This window comes from Clupea harengus, chromosome 14 (genome assembly GCF_900700415.2).
Source record: "Clupea harengus chromosome 14, Ch_v2.0.2, whole genome shotgun sequence".
In the NCBI taxonomy this organism is placed as follows: Eukaryota; Metazoa; Chordata; class Actinopteri; order Clupeiformes; family Clupeidae; genus Clupea; species Clupea harengus.
The window spans coordinates 11697200-11717742 of NC_045165.1; the positions used below are offsets into that span (position 1 = coordinate 11697200).

Sequence of the window (20543 nt, forward strand, 5' to 3'; positions counted from 1 at the left end):
AATTTCAAATGACAGTTATATAAAATATTATAATTCTACACAGTTTCTTTTTTGTTATTTGTGTAATTGGTCCTGGTAATACGGCAAGCCCATGTATTGTGTCCACACACCGAATGTATGTCCTTGACCTTCATCACATAAGCCAAGTAGACGGTCGGGAGGATTAAGGTTGCTGAAGCGGAATGTCCTTTTCTGTGTGAGCCGTCCCTCCCAAAAATCCCACAGACCTCGTTATTGATCTGTCATTTTCCAACTGTCTCAAAGTCTCAGCTCAAACCTGGCAACTCATCCCACGCCATGTGGCGAAGCGGCAACGCAGATGTAGGAATTCACTGTAATCGTTTACAACGAGAGGCAATTAGTCTCGTTGCTGATGCACTGGGTATTTATTTAATCGCCGTTGGAGGCCGAGGATGATTGAGCATTATATGATGATTAAGTGCAGTGCTGGATCCACGCTTGGCTTCACTGAAATCTTTCAGCACCGCGGGAGGCGGACAGCTCCAGCTCCGGCTGTAGCCTCCTCGCTCTGGCAGCGTCGAGGTCGGCAGATTGATTCATTAATTTGTAATCGTTCTTAATTAGCAGTCACGCCCACGGCCCGGACTTGTGAGGATACAACATAACCTCACCAATTTCTACGAGGTCATTACATTGCTGGGCTGGAAGAAATGTCTTCTGTTGTGAGTGTGAGTGACCTTTTCGCCCTCTTTTCAGGTTTTGAAAAAGTTACTACAAAATAAATCACTGTACCACATTGCTTCGTTTTTATATTGGCACACACCACAAATAATAAAGATGTTTTTTTTTGTGACTAAGTGGTGATTTCAGGGCTGTCTGGAGAGGTCAAACGCATGATTTTAATATTCCAGCCACTATTCAAAAGATGAACAACAGACTCAAAATTTAAGACGATACTACCCCGATAACTACACTGTAATACACATGCTACATCTTAAGGACGTTTTAGTGTCTCCTATAGTTAAAACAGTCGACAGGCGTAAACTTTCACTTAGTTCGAAGGTACGGCATCCTTGAGATTTTGTCGCCATCTACTGGTGAGTAGGCTTGACTGTTTTAAGTCTCTTGGCCACCAGCGGGCGATATGTCAATCAGCTTGCCATGCATCGAATGATGTTCCCAATTCCAATGGGAAATCCCAATTATACTTTCTAGTTGGCACCTTGTTGATGACTAATTTCGAAGCACTTTGTCATAACGTCTCAACTGTGCATAGGAAGTTTTGTCCCTGTGATCCGTCATATTACTGATACATACTGGTACATGTTGAGGTTGCAACATGTAGTGCAGTATGTAGATTAAATGCTAATTACCTCAAATTGAGACCACAGTGTTTTTTTCCTCAGAGAAACTTTTACAGTACCTTTCCCCGCATTATTGAAATGGATGGCAAATTCGTGAGAGGGGAAAGTACATGTTTTATCAGTGAGGGGGTACAGAAACTTTGACAAGAGATGCAAAAGTATTCTTTATAAAACCCCACCTTGGACTTTTATGACCTCTCCATATCACCGTTCTTTCATGAATATTACAGGTCTGCTTTCCCTTTCTGTTTCTTAAAGGCCCTTTACGCCCAGGGGCCAACAGCCCTGTATCTGGTGCCTGAAACAACTTTGTCAGCAACTCCAAGCAACTGCTGGTGTAAACCTGACTTGTGCAAGAATGGTCAGCTAAGAAGCTTTCTCGACAAGTCACTCTTGAATGATACACTTGGAAAAAAAGATTTGATTAGGTAAAGCTGATCGTTTGAAATTATAATGGCAATTCCTAAAGAAGTGAAGGTGTGCTTATAGCCTACGTCCTCTTTAGTTCTTTATATACTGTAGTGGCCTCATCCCATAGGATAAACATGGTGCCACCTCCATTAAATAAAATCAAGTGTTCCCGCAGGGTGATGACTGTGGGCATTGCCAGCATTGTCTTCAGCAAGAACTAATACTGGTTGCTGTACAACTTAAAAAAACTAATCTCACTTGTCACCACACCCAGTCCCATAGTTCAGGCATAGGCCTTTTCAGCCTTGGACCAGTTGGACATGTCTTTAAATGTCAGAGGGTTTCATGTAAAGGTCACCACTAATAAGGAGAGAAAAAGAAAAAGGCTTCTGCGCTCACGTCTCCCTCCTAAGAGACAACAAAGTCGCTCAGCCACCCCACACAGCTCTCCAGGCAGGCTGAGTTAAGCTCCCAAAATATTTGAGGTCAATCCAATGTATAGCACAGGTCTCAGCATGAGAGGGCCTGTTGGTTGTTGCATGGTAACCGTCTGCAGGAGAGTTGCAACAGAGTCTGTGTTTTCCACACAAAGGAGTGTACGTTTGTACGTTTGTACGTTATACCACAAGTGTTAAGGGGGCATTGCACATTTGAACTTGGGGAATCTTGACAGACATTCTGCCACTTGGACATTTTAGTTCCCCAACTGGTGGTGGGAAAAAGCGACCTAGAAAGGGAAGAACTAATAATTTCACCACTGGAGAGTACCCAGTAACAATGACTAAGAAAAAGAAGACTCATTGCATGAGCAATTTCCTTGTTTAAGCCATTTCCTTGTTTGCATTTCTTCATTAGTGTTTGCTTTGTGGTTTCCCAATTTTAAACAGTATGACACACACTGTTAATGAGTCTAACACCAGATTACCATGTTTTATTTCCTGAATCCACATATGAAAATCTTGCCAGAATATGTTTTTTCCGCATAAACGCAATGCCTTACATACACAGATGAATCTCCTGACAGAAAAGTTTGAAAGATTAAGGGAACATAGACCACTGAGTGCTAGTCAATAATATATCATTTTATTTCCCTCTTTGATAAGACAGCAGAAGGACCCAATGATCTTCCATTTTGTCCTCCCCTGAATGCCTTTATGGCGAGGAGGACATAGAGCCCTTCAGCTCAGGGTGGAGGAGAAGAGGAGAAGAGGAGAACATACAACACTACTGCAACTTTGCTGTTGCAGCCCCTAGACTGTGGAATAGCATCCCCCTCTCTATTAGATCTGTCCCCTCTTTTGACTCTTTCAAGTCCAGGCTCAAAACACACTTTTATTCTTTAGGGTTCGGATCCTCCTGATTTGAATTGATGATTTGCACACTTGCACTGTGTATATGGATGTATATAGATGGTTATGTGAGTGTTTTGTTTCTGTTTTTATTTTATTCTATATTTTATTGTGATTGCCTACTCTGATTGTACAGCACTTTGGTCAACGTGAGTTGTTTTTTTAATGTGCTTTATAAATAAATTTGACTTGACTTGACTTGACTTCAGCTTAGGGTGGAGGAGAAGAGGAGAAGAGGGGAACATACAGCACTTCAGCTTAGGGTGGAGGAGAAGAGGAGAAGAGGGGAACATAGAGCACTTCATCTTAGGGTGGAGGAGAAGAGGAGAAGAGGAGAAGAGGGGAACATAGAGCACTTCATCTTAGGGTGGAGGAGAAGAGGAGAAGAGGAGAAGAGGGGAACATAGAGCACTTCATCTTAGGGTGGAGGAGAAGAGGGGAACATACAGCACTTCATCTTAGGGTGGAGGAGGACATACAGCACTTCATCTCAGGGTGGAGATGCTGAGGAGAACATACAGCACTTATGCATAGGGTGGAGGAGAAGAGGAGAAACATTCCTCCATTCTCCCGTGCTTATAAAACGCTGCCATTTTACAGGTGGGACTGGAAGGAGAGCACATTCCTCACATTCCCCGTGGTAGACTGAAGGGACAGAGGGGGGAGGAAGGGGGGTGATTCATACGCAGGATTCCCCCAACACGCCCCCACCTTGTACAGAGCTGAGGAAAGGCGCACAGTCACGCACGGTGTCCGAAACTGGCATCCTTGGGAAATCCGGCAGGACTGGATGGCCAGTGTACCGTGGTGATGATTCACGCTCGGTTAACTCCCCAGACCACACCTTTGTGTGTGGCCTTTGAGATAGTCGCCTAATGACAGGGCTACTTCAGACTAAAGGTCGCTCGCTTCTTAGAGCACAAGGTTTTGTTTTCCAGAAAGAAAAAGGAAAAGATAAAAAAAGAAAACAGGAAACTTACAATCAGGCCCAAACATAACCGAAATAGTCAACCTCTCCAAACAATCTCTCCTCTTCTCCTCCACCCTCTCCAACTAAGTCGGGACTGTTTTTAAAAACCAGGGGCTGTTTTAAATAACTTTGTGGTAGTTTTATATAAAGGTGCGGGGACAAGAGTGTGTTTGGTGCCAGCTTGTCTTTGAGTCTCTGAGTCAACATGAGTCACAACTGGTCTGTTTATGTGTGGAGACTAAAAAAAACACCCAGCGAGTGCAGTGGGCAGACATGTCCAGCCTTGTACAGACCACATCTCAGGAAAAAAAATGAACTCCACTGCATTAACTTACGTCATGATAACCTTTCCCTATTATTTCTGGAGCTGCCTGAAAACCACCCAGTGGGATAATAACTGAGGGAATTCTCCAGTCTAACATGGGTAGTACCAGAAGTGCCTATGTGCTGTATGGACACAGGGGATTGCTGGAGTTGTAGGGATGTCCCAGTAACTCAACTCCCTTCACTATTCCCCTCCCTGACATCAACGGGTGGAGTGTGTGTGTGTGTGTGTGTGTGTGTGTGTGTGTGTGTGTGTTTGGGGTGAGGGGGTTGCGTTGTGGAGGGGCTTTCGTGCGTCTTGAAATTCCCATAATCTGGACATTTGAGTCACGGCGGTGAGTTTCTACATCGGGGGTCTTCTCTGAGTGAAACATGGAATGTCTGTAGGCTGAACGTCTGGTCTGGATCACTCAGAGTTTCTTTGTCTAAGAAACATAATGCAACATTAACATTGTGACAAATCTGGGTTTTGGTAATAGACGGCGGAGTGTTTACGAGACTGCTTCAACAGGAGCGCTTTGAATGAATTGTAGTGTCTGAATTGTAGTGTCTGGAACAGGTCATCAGTATACATATTAGTCTCTGTCTCTCTATCTCTCTCTCTCTCTCTCACACACACACACACCCGTGCCCAGTCCCCCCCCCCCATCAGCACCCTCTTCACGTGCCGTAAGGACAAGCCACAGTTGTGTGTGCATGTTGTGTTTTCCCTGACAGAGTACTCCATGTGCCAGGCTGGGCGTACCTCAGGATGTTCCTATTACTTCCTGTGTTCATTCCACCAAAAAAAAAAAAAAAAAAACTGCAGCCTGGCACATCGCCATGTTACATGCCACTAGTTTTGTTTCCCATTCAAGCAGACGTCACATGTTCATCATCATTCACCACCACATTCTTCGCATGTTCACTGTATGAACTTACCGTTACACTAGACTGAGTTAAACTTTAACATACAGCTTAGGGCGGAGATACTACTCAGACATACACTTGCTTTGCTCTTTTAATTATTATATGTTTTTTGATTAAAAGATGTCTGGTGCGTAAAAATGAGTGGTTTCAGAAAGCACCAGGTGGATTTTTATTACAACCTGTCATTTTGTCTCTACATATCTGGAGGAGGAAACCCAGGCGTAGTTCTTCAGGGAGATCCCTCTCAGACACTGGAATTGCCCCCTTACATAGCTTTTCTATCACAGGCCTTTGAGAGAGGCTAGGAGATTCTGGACTATTCAAAGACCTTTCCTATCACACCCACAGATGGGCATATTTACATTTAATTGTTACAACACAACTCAGCAGCTTGTGTATTGAGCGCCTGGTTACTGTTGCTAAGCTGTGCCTTTCTGAATACGAACTGTGCGTTGAGGGTGCGTGCGTGCGTGCTGACAGTTGCGCAAACAGAAAGAGTCCAGGGAACAGAAAGCCCAGGAGGGTTGCTCACGTGTACATGTCAGGCTGGGGGATGATGAGTCGGCTGACTGACAGTCAGGAGGACAAACCTGTATTACAGCATACAGCAGGAGATGCTCACTGGAGAACTGAAGGATCTGGATTTGACTCATCTGGATTTGCATATTACCAGTTTTTGGTACAAGTGCACCAATATGTGTGCTGGTAATTTGTATGATAAAAATGAATTCAGTCACATGAAATCAACTCCTTGCAAGACAAGGGAATAAGTTGATAGATTTTTGTGCAGTCTATGACACAGCAGAAACTGGCTTTGTTCTAATTAGTTAATATTTCAGGAGCACCTGCTTACACCTGTGGTTTATTAGCAGATTACAGCCTCTTGGCCATGTGCTTGTCCCCTAACTGCATCATAAAAATCCATAAATAACGGAAGAAATGTAACAATATTACTTTATATCCAGTATGTAGCAGCAAAAAGTAAAGGAAGGAACACTTGGAAATGCATTGCAACTGTGTGTTAATTAAATTGTCATGCTTTAAGCAAGATGTTACCAAGACGACACACTGTGCCATCCTACAATTCATTTAATACATACAGTGAATTATTGCTATTACAAAAGAAAAAGTCGGTAAAGCACAATAAGCTGCTACAAGACTGTCTTGACTTGCAGTGCTTTTGAACCAGGAAGCCTGCATAATTTGCATTTCGCTGGGTAAACTAAGTTAGTTAGTAACTATGTGGAATAGGCTATACATTTGTACACATACGGTGCAAAATCTTGTATGGCCCAATTCTTTTCTCTTTTCAATTTTCCAAAAGCGGGTTTTCAATTTTAATTTTGTACACTCGTTTGGGGGGAGAAATTCCCCGATAATGTCCTAAATAAATTCCCTTCTGCTGCAGAGGCATCAGTCAGAGCAGTGGAAATCCCCCTCCCCAGCCACTTCAAGCTCCGCCCTCCACTGACTGTTGAAAAAGCTCCTCAAGAAGAGAAGTCAAGAACACAGTGACAAGGCATCCGTCCAGGGTTAAACACACAATGGATTTCTACCAGCCATACAGACACAACCAAATGGATCATAACGCCGAGAGTCGAGATTCCAAGTTGGGGAAAGGGCTTCAGAACATCGACGACCGTGTTGATAGCGGTGTGGATTCGCTTAGAGAGGATGTAGCTGCTGAACTGGAGCGAGTGCGTTTGGATTGCGTACCAGCTCCCCGGATACCCGAAAACTGCTGTGAACCATGGAGGAAAGAACTGACCGAGGACGGAGACACGTAAGTGTTGAAAGTTTAAGTACTAGCTGAACGTGATCATTTATGTGTGGGATAGTTTTTTTTTGTTAGAGTTGTATTCGATGGAAATAAAAAACTACGTAAAAACAGCAGCGCAAAGCGTAAATTAAAAGGTAGCCTACTTCAGTTTTTGCGGTCGTTAGCAGAAAACAAGATCATTTCCGCATGCAATGCTTAGTGCTTAAAATAACTTTAAAATCGAAGAAGCCGAATTCTTGGTACTTGTGCAAAAGTGTAAAGCTCAGCTGCACACGTAGCCAAGACTGCGGTGATTACAATAATGGATTTTACGTAAACAAAAAGTCTACATTGGGACGGACTGTACTTTGGCGTGGCGTCAATGTGGGCGGCGCTGCTACTCTGCCCAAGCTTGGAAAGTCCCGGGCGGCGTGCCAGGAATCCGACTAGTCGTTAACACGCCAATGTGTCAAACCACTACTCCTGGAAATAACAGAACTTCCCCTGCTATTTGTAGTTGTCCACACATTTCACACCTGACTGGTTTTGGAAGCTTTGATATTAATTTGTTTGTCCCTTTCTTTTTGTAGCCTCCTGCATCTGGCAATCATTCACGAAGCCAAAGATCATGCCATGAAAATGATTGACCTGTCAGTCAACCACTCATTCCTCAACACACAGAACTATCAAAGACAGGTACGTTTTGACACATAATATCCTGTGAAAATATATAAAAAATGCATGAAAAAATGGACAAATGAACATTCAAAACGAAAGTAAAAGTTTTAAACAATAGAGGGGAAAGATAAAACAAATACAACAAAAGCACAAAGGTTCCACTGTGATGTTAACGATTCAACCCTCTCTCTCCCCCCAGACTCCCCTGCACTTGGCAGTAATCACAGAGCAGCCGGCAGTGTTAGCCCAATTGATGAGCGCTGGCTGTGACCCCCAGCTGGTGGACAACAGCGGGAACACGGCCCTGCACATAGCCTGCAAGAAGGGCTCTGTCACCTGCTTCAGCGTGCTCACCCAGGCCTGCTCCAGCTCTCAGCTCACCGCAATGCTCACCACGCTCAACTACAGCGGTAAGGAACACCCCCCCTCCCCCACCCCTCTGGGGTTATATTCATCTCTAGAGTCTGGAGTCTCCTTCTGCTGCTGCCTACACAGTTCTCAGATCTGATGTATTTTTGTGTGCGTGCTTTTTTTTTTTTTAGGTCAAAACTGTTTACACCTGGTTTCCATTCATGGGTACCTTGCGCTGGTTGAGAGACTGGTTGAGCTGGGAGCTGATATCAATGCACAGGTAATTATCAGGATTTATTGATTACACAAAACACCCTGGGTTTACTCTTTGATAAGCTGCTCAATAGCAGAAATAAGTAGATGATCATCTCCTACCATCTAATCAAGGAATCTGGACTGACTGATTCAATCTTAGAACTAATAGTTATGTTCTACTGTGTAGAGTTTGTTAAAAAAGCTTTCGGTCTCTGATGGATCCCGTCTTCTTTTCTCTCGCAGGAGCAGTGCAATGGCCGGTCTCCCCTTCACCTGGCAGTAGACCTCCAGAACCAGGACCTGGTGCACCTTCTGATCAGCAGAGGGGCCGATGTCAACAGCCTGACGTACGGAGGCCACACGCCGTACCACCTGACCTACGGTCGCCCCAACACCGCCATCCAGAAGGAGCTGTACGAGCTGACCGCCCAGCACCTGCGCGAGCTGCCCGACAGCGAATCAGAGGACAGCGAGGAGGACGACGAGTGCCAATCAGATGACGAGGTGTGTACTCCCAGACCTCTCAAACAGCAGTTAGTGCTTAGTCTTGGCCTGATTGAGAATTTGCACACCACATCAGCACATTCTTCCAAGCTATACCCTGTCCTAATCTTTGCAATGTTTAATCTAATCTTGTGTGTCTCTTTTTGTCTTTACAGATGTATGATGATATTCAGCTGATGGGATAGAAAATTCAACTCAGTCATATGTACGTGGCCTTAATAACACAGTATATTCGAGTGAGCTAGAAAGACTACAAATGGGCGAGAGAGAGAGAGAGAAGGATGGGGCTGGTCTACAGCGAAGGCCGAGGAGCAGCATGGGACTGGACTAGTGACAGCGCTAGGTTAATGAGGTGGTTTGGAGTCTGGATGCCCAGAAGAAGAAGAAGAAGAAGAAGAGAGATAAGCAGGCCCCAGGAACTGAAGGCTACCTGAAAGTGTTGGGACAGAGAAGCCAGTGAAGTTCACCGCGACAGTGAGGGACGTGACGTGGCTTGGTTTTTTTTTCTCACGTCACACAGCAATGAGGACAGTTTTCATCCACAAACTTCCGAGTACGTTGTATAATGTTGTAAATTGTGTAAAGAAACAGATTTATTTTTTATAAATATGGATGTATATGAATGTATATGTATGTATAAAAAAAATGTAAGATGTTCCAAAATTGCATCTGTGAAGAGTACCTACCACACTCCCGTAAATTAAAAAAGAAAAAGCAACAAACTGTCTGGCGCCATGTTATGTCTAAATTTACACTGTTGTAGACTGTGTGGGGGGGGGGGGGTGGCGGCTTGGTTAAGTCTTGGCGCTTTGTCACCACGGGGAAATGTCTGTCACAGACTGGATTCTGACATCCGTCAGCTGAGTACACTGGTATTTCCTGTTAGGGGACTGGGTGGGATCAGTGCTGGCAAAAACAAAAAAAATCCCCCTCCTAGTCAGACCTTCCAGTCACACAGGACATCATATGCACTTCCAGATCAGTGGATTATGACATTAACCCAACCCAGTGTTTGTTTATTTACTCATCCACGTTATAAAATAACACAAAGTGGTTTTCAAAACACTTTTGACATATCTTTTGGCGCACAATTTTACCCAAATATGGTTGAAAAACACTTTGATTTTTATGATGGCTACATCATGCTAAAAATCCTCATGAGTTAACATTGTGTGACAGGTCAGCTAGCTGGGTGCTCCCTTGGATAGGTTGAATGTCCTTCCCAGGGGGGAGTTGGTCAACATCACATTCTGAGACCTTCCTAGTTTAGCCTGTCAACACGGCACATGATGTCAATCTGGACAGTCAGGAAACTGGACGCCTGACGCAAGAAACAAACACAGGCACATAACACCCAGCATAAAATAGACTATTCCAAAATAACCACGTGGTTAAAACTGGATGCATACACTCAAAGCAGCGCGAGAGAAAAAACTTCCTCTGAGCACAACCACTCTCAACACCTACACATCCCCGCCTATGCTTAAAAACATCTGAAAGTGTGCGTACATATTTCAAGTCACATGCTGGTTGTGCTTGCTCATCACAATTCTACTCATCTTTTATTCATGAATTCCTCTTCCAGTAAGTGAAGCGCTAAGGTGAGTGTGTGCGGTTTCGCTCATTTGAATAGCGACTTGAAAGTCTTCAGGGGGCTCTACCTCTGACGGCACTCGTCTCCCCGATCGGATGAGACGCCAGGCCTATCCTATCGTTTCCACTTTTAAGTGGTTTGGAACCCACAGTCCCTATGAGAGGCTGTGATGCAAATTATTTAGTCATAACCTGTTAGCTGCGCCCCCCCCCCCCTCCCCAGAGAAGATCAGGAGCGGCCAGGGACAGGTTGAGGGACCTGGGCCCCGTATCACGAGCCCTATGGGGGGGGGGGGGGGGCATAAAGAGCTCAGAATGATTCAGCAAGATCCGAGAAATGACGGGGATCGGCCTGTCGGAAAATCCAAAAATTGAGAAGGTAAATGCGCTTATCAATCGAGAGCGCACAACAAGAGGCTAAGGCGATAGGAGAAAAGGATCAGTTGAAAAAGTTGCAGTGAAAAATACTAACTTCACTCAAACACCAAATGAGTTGTTTTTCGCCAAAACATTATTTATTGAACCAGAAATTGAAAAAGCTAAATAAACAGCAAAAAAGGGGGAAGGGGGAAGGGGGGGGCTGCTGACTGATCCATGCTAAACCAGCCAGATGAACATGTGTTGTAGTGCTTCCTGGGTCGGGGCAGGGCAGGGCAGGGGTGGGGTAGGGGGGTTACAGCACTTCTCTGCTCAGGGTTGAGCTTAGTGCAACACCACTGTTGGGGCACATCAGTTCCTCTTCAATCCCTCTCAGACAGGGATACAAGATGGGTGTCAATCTCCGCCTCAGTAAGAATCCTGATCAGGAGAACACACACACACACACACACACACACACACACACACACACACACACACACACACACACACACACACACACACACACACACACACACACACACACACACACACACACAAACTAAATACGACAAACATCTTGGCTGCAACTTTTGTGGACTTAGATAGCTACACTACAAGAAAATTAAGAAAGCTGAATCTGCATTTAACCAAACCCCGAGAGGCACTCTGAAGCAGGCCTTTACAACGTTCTAATGCTTGCAACAGGGAGAAGTTCAGACTCTGAAACCTGATTTGCACAGTAAAACCTGATATCATTTCCCCTTTCTTCTCCCTCGCCGTGCATTCACTAGCCTACACCTGAGCCTTTCCTGTCACCCAAGCTCTCGATCCGTGCACAGTGACTTCCTGTTTTCTTTGAGAGAGACAGAGAGCGCCTTAGCGCGCCCGTACAGCATGACACAGTTCCCACGGTAGCTAACCTGAATTTGGGCTGATCCTTCGTAATGACGCCGATCTCGACCTCTGAGGGCTTGAAGTCGATTGAGAGCACCGTGGACAGACACGTTATTGCCGTCTGCAGGAGGACAAACGTAAAGCAGTCATACAGAGAGAACCACCAGAGGAGAGGACACATCATGTACAATGAGCTGGCAAGCAAATCCCAGGTCAACGCAAAACCAGACGCTCATTCCGAATCTTACTGTTGCCGGAACATTATTTTCATTTCAAGTCATAACGTAAAGAAACTAAATTGATGAATTTCTTGAACTTGTTAAATTACGATTCCGGGAACTGAAACCCTGCACGTGCTTTTTGCACTGAACCATTTTTACACTGACAACACTACATCAGACTTTCTCTGTGCCGACTCAGCAACTATGTGTTCCTGAGCATTCAGGCACTGTTCTTTATCTTTATTTGCATTGATCTGTATCTTTACTTGTACATTGAATACAGGACAGACAAAAGAAAACACATTGCGTGTGCATAGGGGAACTAAACAGCCTTCAAATAATCTCATATCAACATTAAAATACTTGCCTAATTAAAACACCTACATAAAAACAAGTACGTACAAAAGGGAATCATCCAACAAGATACCCACAACCTGTCCACCATCACATAAAAAAAGACTTATTACTAAGACTTTATTACTAAATTTGCCTAATTTGACATAGATACATTGTTGGTCATATTGTATTATGTGGTCAATTTGGTTCTGACCCAGTATCCGTTTCCTAGAATGACACAACTGGCCGTGGCCAGAAAATCTGTACTGGTAATACAGCAAATAACCTCAAATGTAAATGTCGAACAGACACTGATTGGGCCCCCTGAGGTTTAGGTGTGAAGTCTGACCACAGGGAGAGACATACCGAACGCCACTATTACGCAAAACCTGACACACATTACAATTATGAAATACTTGACAGGAAATTCACTTTCCCTGACTTTCATACTGTATTGTAGTTAATGGCAGAATGGAGCACTATCTAAGTGTTTAAGACTCCTGACACATGAGAACACTTCTGTAGAAAACAACCCTCCTCTGGGTCCCAGTCCCACGAAGTACACATTCACACTTGGTTGTACTTTGAACACACACACACACACACACACACACACACACACACACACACACACACACACACACATACACACACACACACACACACACACACACCTCAACTGTTTCCTTGAAAGTCCAGTCCAGTTTCTTCTTGACTTTCTTCTCCAGGAAGCTGGTGGCTTCCGTCTGCTTCACCCCGGCTGAGGTGGCCTTAAACCCACAGTAGTACCCTGCAGGGTCGCACTTATACAGTTGAGGCCCCAGCTCCTCGTCCATACCGATGACGATCATACCTGGAGAACACAAACCACAGTGTCGCTACCTGACAACATTTCACACACACAACCTGTTGGAGCAACTGACTAGTCATGACCATAGCTCCATCGCTGCATCCATTGACTTCTACATGTGATGCCTGAACTCAATGCTTTGTTATTTCGCAGGCAATGTAGTTTGTTGTGACAGTGTAAAACCAAATGCCTGGTTGCGTGACTGTCAAACGAGTTAGTGATAATACAGTGAGCCAGCTCGCATTCAGAAGCCGTTTCAGAGCTACTGTTTAAAAGCACTGAGCAGAAATACAGTCAAAATGATTCACTTGCTAGTATTCACTATGCTAGTAGTCATCCAGTACAAGAGAATGTTGGGCAGATAAGCAAACATGGGTAATAGTTTTTTCTGCTAATATACTTAAAGGTTTATGTCATAATACATGACATTTTCACTAGCCTCATCCACAGGCACTGTCAGTCGTGTTCGTGCAGTTTATGCTTCGTCACAAGGCCTTTGACTGACTGCTACTTACAGCAGCCCAGCGGCCTCATCTCAGCGTTCTGCGTGTACACTTGAGAGATGTCTGCGATCCGCTTGCACAGCATGTCCACGGGGATCTCGTAGCCATACTTGTACTGCCAGTTAGCTGCCTCGTAACGGGCCCTCTGCACCTGGGATCTGCTGTCGGCTGGAGGAGACAAATGATAAAGATGAGACGAGGGCATGTTGCGTTGTCTGTTATGTTCTGAATAAATGTTAAGTGGCGCCAGGTCCACTCTTGAGCTGACCTGTCATTCCTGACATGACGCAGCCGATGCTTTCCGTTATTCTGAACAAGTGGGTGACGGTAGAGGAATCGAGGAGCTTGTCCTGAGAGAGAGGTTTGTAAACACAACATGTGGTCTATAAAACACCTCTTTTCACCTTTCCCAATGAACAGTGGCAGTGGCAGATTGAGTGCATCTCCCAGTTAAGTCGGCATAGGCAGTAATGTTTGAAGTGGCCTTGTTTTGGTAATAGGCCAGGAAAGGCTAGATGTATAACTTACCGGGACTTTTCTCTGCGTGATGACAACAGCACAGTCTTTACCCCGAACAGCAACTGATGTTAGGCCCCCTTGATTGATGGCTTTAAATGCATATTCTGTAGATGTATGAACAGTGGTTACAATCACTATCATTCACACTTACTGTCTAACAAATGGCTATGTTGCTAAAGCTAGCTATCAAGCCTAGCTAAAGTTGTTAGCCAGAGTCGACATCAATGTTAATAATGGCTTGTAAGTGGAGAAACAAATGACAAGCGAACAAAATCTCCAAACACCTAAAAACAACACATACTGCCATGAGAAAGAAAAAGTTTAGTAGAGAATGAAAGGTCAGTTGTGGCACAATGACATAGCACTTAACGTTGGCTAGCTATTCTAGCTAACTAGCCAGCCCAGGTTCCACAATCAAGTGAAATTCATTACTCACCGACTTGATATAATCTGCCCTCCGGTGAAAATATGGTAATGTGACGGTCGAATCCTGCACTTGATCCACGAGACATTTTCTCGAGGACTCTGAGGAACCCGTAGAAGTGAAAAGACAGGAATTTGTAAACACTGCACAACCGAAAGTAAATGCTTCCCGGAAGTAGTATTAAGTTGCAGAGTCGAAATCCGGGTCACATGGTGATCACCATCATAGTCATAGACATATATGTCTATGATCACCATAGTCTGTCTTTTTGGTGATTTTAAGTCAGTTGACTTTGAAGGTGGTCGTTTTCTGATCGAACTTTAAAGCAGCAATAAGTAGTTCTGTTCCAAAACTAGCAAGCTATCTACCTAAAAGGCATGCAAAAACCTTGCAACCACCACCAACAGCCCAGTTTGCACTGATAGAAGCTTGCCAACACACCAACTGGTGTCTTTTGGCAGTATAACCTTTGTGTAACCTTTTTTAAATTTTTTGCCAAGTGTTCCAGCCCGGAACACAGAACTACATAGTGCATATCCTTGATGGCTAGTGGGAAAGACACATATGTGTATCTGTCCTTCACATGACCATATGCTATCAAAATGAATTTGAGGATGGTACCAACACCAGTTGCCTATAAAACCATACCTCAAAAAGTGTCAAATTGTTGCATAGTGTTGCTTTAACAAACTAAAAGTGCAGTGTGTACTGAAGATCAAATGTCATTGTTGCAGAATTTGATATGTTATATTAAACCAAAGATGGCTGATCTACTGAATCATGCCCCCGTTTTTGAAGTTTGCTTTGCTCTTGCAACACTATCATATCACATCATCATCATACACGATATCAGCAAAATAGCCCAACAGCCTATCAGAATAACCATATTAAAGCATAGTCAATGCAAAGCTGGCTGGCAGAAAATCCTTTATTGTAGTCATACATCCAATGAAAAAACAACACGAAGCAGATTAGAGAAGTGCATTTGTCAGTTTGATCTGGTAAGGCATAGCCATTTCTCTGGGACTTCATATGTACATCTGTCTACTCCCTGTGCATCGTAGGGAATATGCCAGGACTTTGTGTTGGTCTGAATAATGGTGTCATAGCTTTGTATCCTCTGTGAAAAAAGAAGAAGAAAAAAAACACATCATTATCAGTTGATATTCCTTATATCTAGTATCTGTACCCATCAAATTGCATTATGATGTTATTAAAATGTAATCGTGTGGCTGGTTAAATGTGTTTACATGTGATTGTGACTGATATTTCAGTTCCTCACACAAGTAAGGATTAACTGCTAAAATAACCCACAGTTAAAATCATACCCAAATTTATGGTTAATGGTTCCATGATGACTGCTTTGATTTTTAAATATAAAAGGCGCGACCTCTCACCTGAAAGCGGACCATCTTCCCAGGAATAAAGCTGCTGAGGACCAGTTGGTGTCCACGCTGCCACTTGAAGAAAAGGCGCTTGGTCCGCCCGTCGGGCAGGCAGGCCTTGTGGTCCCGCATGAGGTCACGGCTCACAAAGTTACAGTGGTTCCCAGAGTGCAGTGTGGCATAGAGGAGGAACGGGTCATCCTCAGATCTGTAAACAAAAGATTAGAACAATGAATAATTTCTCAGAAAAAAAAAAAAAAAAGAAACACCCACACTCTTTCTAGTGAATGATCTCCACCCTCAACTCCAGTAAATGTTCACACCCAGGAAGTGAGAACGTGATGGAACACAAACGAGCGGAAGCTGGCTCGGCCAACTCACATGTTCTCGGTGAAAAAGCAGTGTGCCTTCTGCTGGATCTGCTTCATGTGGTGACGGTTCCAGCTCCGGGTGGAATACAACATGTGCTTCCTGCCCAGGACCAGGATGGAGAGACCTTGCTGACTAAACTCTGAGACCACAGCCAGCAGCTGTAGGGATACATATGAACAAATATTGTGACGCACGTGCCATGGCTAAACTGCTATTATGCAGGAATTAGAGATGATCTGACTGGCACACAAACTGAATACAATGTTACACAAAACCATGTGGAAGGTCATGTGATGGCAGATGTGTTTTTTCTTTTGGCTGTAGCGTTTCACTGACATTTTGTAGATTATATGTAGATGTAGATTTTGACCCTACAGAATTAGATAGATACATATTTCCAACAAGAAGTCAATAGCTTTAGAGAAAAGCCACTTATTTAGACTGGTAGATAACTAGTGAACATGTGTTTCACAGACACTGCCTTGTGCCCTGAGCAGCCGATTTTCAAGGCAATTGCATAAATCATACCTGTCGATAATTCGTAGGAAACCACACCTCTAGCACGGAAAAATATACACTCAAAAATGTCTGAAACCTTTATGAACGCCCTTTTGACACTTTATGAAAATTGTAACATAGTTAGATTTGGTTTATATCTTTATGTGAACAATACAAAACTACTGTACTACTGTAGACTTTCATGAGTAAATATAAAGCTCTTTGAAGTTATTTTTTTTTGTTTAAATGACATTACAATACATTTCCAGTCTTTTTGTGTTACCAATAGTTTTACAGTCATTCAGCATGAAACAGTGAGAGACAACAAGAGACAAGATGGACTTTTTTCATGAATGAGCGCCTAAGAACCTCCACCAGTCTTGTTAGTCAGTGGTCTCTGGTGTCTGGGAGGAATTTCCCTCCACATGCAGTCTTCAGTGTCAAGTCAATGGGGGAGTGTGATGGTGGATGGCCACTCAACAAATCAGACGCAAGGAATCTATTCATAATCACTGTGTTTTAGCCCACCCTACCATAGAGATCGCAGGGAGTTTCCTGCCGCCTCGGATGTGGTGTCTTCTCATTCTGTGACACAACAAAGGGGGGCTGTGGTGGGAGGAAATACTTTGTTGGGTTGGGGGTCCAAATTTAGCAACCACTCCATTTTCTTAAGAGTATGTCAAGAATGTATGGGCTGGGAGAAATTAACTCATGTTTTCATTCATTGTTTAATCTCAATGACATTGCCTAATGGAAATATTACGACACAACCTGTTTCACACGAACACATAAACGTTTTTAATACTGGTAATTGTAACTTCCAAGAATTTCACTGTACTCTGTACCTTATCTTATATTTTATCTATCTTATCTAACTTCACGTAAATATCAGTGAAGTTAAAGTGTAACAAAACTATATACCATACAACACACCTCAGGCTGACAACAATATATTAGATCACCCATCTATCACCCATAACGTAATTATAATATGACTACCAATTATATTTTCTTTTTATCCTGTTGATTTGAAGACCGCATAGGGGCCTTCCCTGGTGAAACAGCCGAGTGAGTGAGGATGTGTTACAGGAGTTTGCAGCTGAACAAATCCTGTTTTCTTGATAAGGAAGTGCTGGCGTTGCGACAGGTGTGGACGTTTTTCTGCTGAATCACACGGGAGGAAGTGGCCCACATTAGCCAGGTGGAAAGCACCGCTCGCTAGCTTGCTAAGGGTCACTCAGCATTCTGCTTGGGGCTACTGTGCTCGGAACATACACCATTGTCACCACCACCCCTCGTGCCTCTCCACAAACAATGTGTCGGGAGTTTTCTCCCTCTTCCTGCTAGTAATTCTTGAATAAAGAAGAGCTCATGTGACGCCAATGACTACGTAAGTTCACTAGGTAACATGGGGAACTTTGCTTGAATTACATCCGCATGTCTTACTGAGCTGGTTCCGCAGATTGTGGGCCTCTCACACACACACACTCACGCACACACTCACTCACACACTCAATCTCACACACACACTCACTCTCTCACACACTCTCCTATAATGGGGTTTTAATTCAATATAGGACTACGTATTATATTGACTTCCCATACACTAAAGCAAAAAATTAAATAAGATATAATGTGTGAAATAATATCATATCAATCCACTGAGTCTCTTGAAACTTGTTCTTTCAAGAGATTGATTGAACAGGGGATTTGTTGGGGTATTACCAGAGCATGCATTCCTTACACAAGTACATTTCTTCCTCTAGTGCATTTTTAACGTGGGCCCATTCAATCACTTAAATATTCCCTTTAACCTAGGGCAGGTGAAATTAGCTGGAATAAAACTATGACCTCTAGACAGAGATAAACATAGATCAACGTAGGCTGCATTGTCCTTTCTAACATGCACTTATCAACCTCTGAATCACCTCTCCCATCAACTGTCTTTCTTGAAGTTAGGTAAGGAAAAGCATCCCTTACTAAGATGGTCTATCTGATAGACTCGATCATATAGTTCCGTTAATGTGACACCTGAACCTTACTGAACTTTTGAAACCCAAGGCACCAAAAATCACCTGACCCTCGGCTCTCAGATGTATGGTGGAGCCGCGTTTTCTGAGCCGGGCTAGAAGTGCAGACATGTGGGAGGATCTCACAGTGACTGACTGCCAGTCCCACGACCGAAAGTGGGACGAAAGCGACTACTGCAAATAAACTCCACCACAGAGGCCCTTTTTATTTGCCACCGAAATGTTAAAAAGTAAAAAAAAATGAAAGATCATAAAATTAGTCAGATCATAACGAAACCAGAAAATCCCCCTCGCTATTACAGATAGTGGTCTGGCCGCCTCTGTGTGAATACTAACCAAGAAGCTATGTAGAGAGCGTGTGTGTGTGAGAGAGAGAGATAGAGAGACAGAGAGAGAGAGAGAGAGAGCGTGCATGCGTGTATGTAGGCATGTGTGTGTGTTTGCTTGAAGACTGTCCTTGAGTATGTTTAAGATTGTGAAGACAGCAATATTGGTAGCATGTGTTTATCAAACACTGCCTTGCATCTCTGGTAACTGTAAACTGGTCATCTTTTAGTGCCCCCTAAGGCAAAAATGACCTCGGTCATCGTGGCACTGAGAGGGAAGATAGAGTAACTGAAACAGACGTATCTTGGTGGAGGGCTGTGCTTGAAGCCTTGGAAAACCACAATCACTCGTCAGATAATCGTTGTCTCCTCAACAGTCTCTGAATGAGGACTGAATCTTCCCAAAGCATTAGATGTGGTCAAATATCTCCATACACCAACAAGTAGGGACTCTGAAAGATCATCATAGCTGATGAGTTATGAGTCTTACTTATGAGTATTACTTCAGTGAAGCACCATGCTTCAATGCAAATTCATATAGTAAACATGAACACCATTATTATGGCTTTGAACTGCCACAACATACACACCCACATTACATCAAATACATGGTGTGGGATCTGATTTCACGGCACTTGTTAGATGTGTAAGTACACATTGTTTATCTGAAATTTGTGGACGGCCTGTTCTGACCTCGCAGTGTTGTTGAAGGGCTGCCTGATTTCTGTGTACCATTGATAAAAAGCTCCTGCTAAGAACTGAGCTGCATGTTGCCAAATGTCGGTGAAAGAGGTGGGGGGAGAAGGAAACTAAAAATACCTGCCTCTTTATGGCAAAAAGTCTTCTTTGGGAAGGATTTAACCGAAGGAAAAGTTGATGCAAAACAGCTGGAGTTCAAAGCAAAGCAAAGCAAAGCACAGCACAGCACGGGCCTGAAAAGGGCTATTTTCTGCTAGTATTTCCCTGTCTTTGTCTTTGTCTCTCTCCAACTGTCTTTCTGTCATTCTCTCGCTGCAGCCTTTTCCCCCTCCACAGCTTCTCTCTCTTCAGGGTGAAGTGCAACTCGCAGCTGCTGGGCACGTGTGATCTTGTCTGGGGTCTAATGCCTTTCAGCCCCACGTTATTCATTCGGGGTGTTAAAAAAGTGGGCTTGTGCTTTCACATAGCGGACATTTTATGCGGCTACCTGAGGCAAATCTCTTTGAATATCAGGTGTTCCCCACCGATTGAAATGCCCCAGTGAAAGGTCTTGGTCTTGAAAGCAAGTGGGCTGTCTCGGTAATGTATTTTGGGGGGGGGGGGGGGGGTCTTCAGCAGAGTGGAAAATGTGAGACTGCAGAGGCCTTCAATCTGCTCTACATCACCTCTTGGTGGCCAAACTCAAGACTAGATCGAGA

At 43.8% G+C, this 20543-nt stretch overlaps 3 protein-coding genes across 3 annotated transcripts in view; 1 reads left to right on the forward strand and 2 right to left on the reverse strand.

Moving 5' to 3' along the window:
• The first annotated feature begins 6764 nt into the window (after positions 1-6764).
• On the forward strand, positions 6765-9536 carry nfkbiab (nuclear factor of kappa light polypeptide gene enhancer in B-cells inhibitor, alpha b). The gene is made up of 6 exons (XM_012826792.3): positions 6765-7071; positions 7638-7743; positions 7925-8135; positions 8268-8356; positions 8575-8835; positions 8991-9536. Exons 1-6 carry the CDS (start codon positions 6833-6835, stop codon positions 9018-9020), a joined length of 936 nt encoding a protein of 311 aa, XP_012682246.1. The 5' UTR covers positions 6765-6832; the 3' UTR covers positions 9021-9536.
• Positions 9537-10931: 1395 nt separating this feature from the next.
• psma6a (proteasome 20S subunit alpha 6a) lies at positions 10932-14733 on the reverse strand. Its single transcript, XM_012826891.3, has 7 exons — positions 14548-14733; positions 14121-14215; positions 13861-13942; positions 13605-13760; positions 12914-13092; positions 11709-11803; positions 10932-11226 (listed from the first exon to the last, which is right to left on the reverse strand). Exons 1-7 carry the CDS (start codon positions 14621-14623, stop codon positions 11169-11171), a joined length of 741 nt encoding a protein of 246 aa, XP_012682345.1. The 5' UTR covers positions 14624-14733; the 3' UTR covers positions 10932-11168.
• A 759-nt stretch (positions 14734-15492) lies between these two features.
• Positions 15493-20543, reverse strand: part of prorp (protein only RNase P catalytic subunit) — a 12766-nt gene continuing 7715 nt past the window's right edge. The window contains exons 5-7 of the mRNA XM_012826835.3: positions 16302-16450; positions 15933-16128; positions 15493-15655 (exon numbers count right to left, since the gene is read on the reverse strand). Of these exons, the coding sequence (XP_012682289.2) occupies positions 15524-15655; positions 15933-16128; positions 16302-16450 (477 nt within the window). The 3' untranslated portion in view covers positions 15493-15523. The remainder of the gene's footprint in view (positions 15656-15932; positions 16129-16301; positions 16451-20543) is intronic.

Coding starts and splice junctions, on each gene's coding strand:
- nfkbiab (XM_012826792.3), top strand. CDS start 6,833: ATGGATTTCTACCAGCCATACAGACACAACCAAATGGATCATAACGCC. Junction 8,357..8,574: donor GAGCTGATATCAATGCACAG/GTAATTATCAGG, acceptor TTTCTCTCGCAG/GAGCAGTGCAATGGCCGGTC. Junction 8,836..8,990: donor AGTGCCAATCAGATGACGAG/GTGTGTACTCCC, acceptor TTGTCTTTACAG/ATGTATGATGATATTCAGCT.
- psma6a (XM_012826891.3), bottom strand. CDS start 14,623: ATGTCTCGTGGATCAAGTGCAGGATTCGACCGTCACATTACCATATTT. Junction 13,761..13,860: donor CGTCATGTCAGGAATGACAG/GTCAGCTCAAGA, acceptor TGTCTCCTCCAG/CCGACAGCAGATCCCAGGTG. Junction 11,227..11,708: donor AAGGATCAGCCCAAATTCAG/GTTAGCTACCGT, acceptor TCTCCTGATCAG/GATTCTTACTGAGGCGGAGA.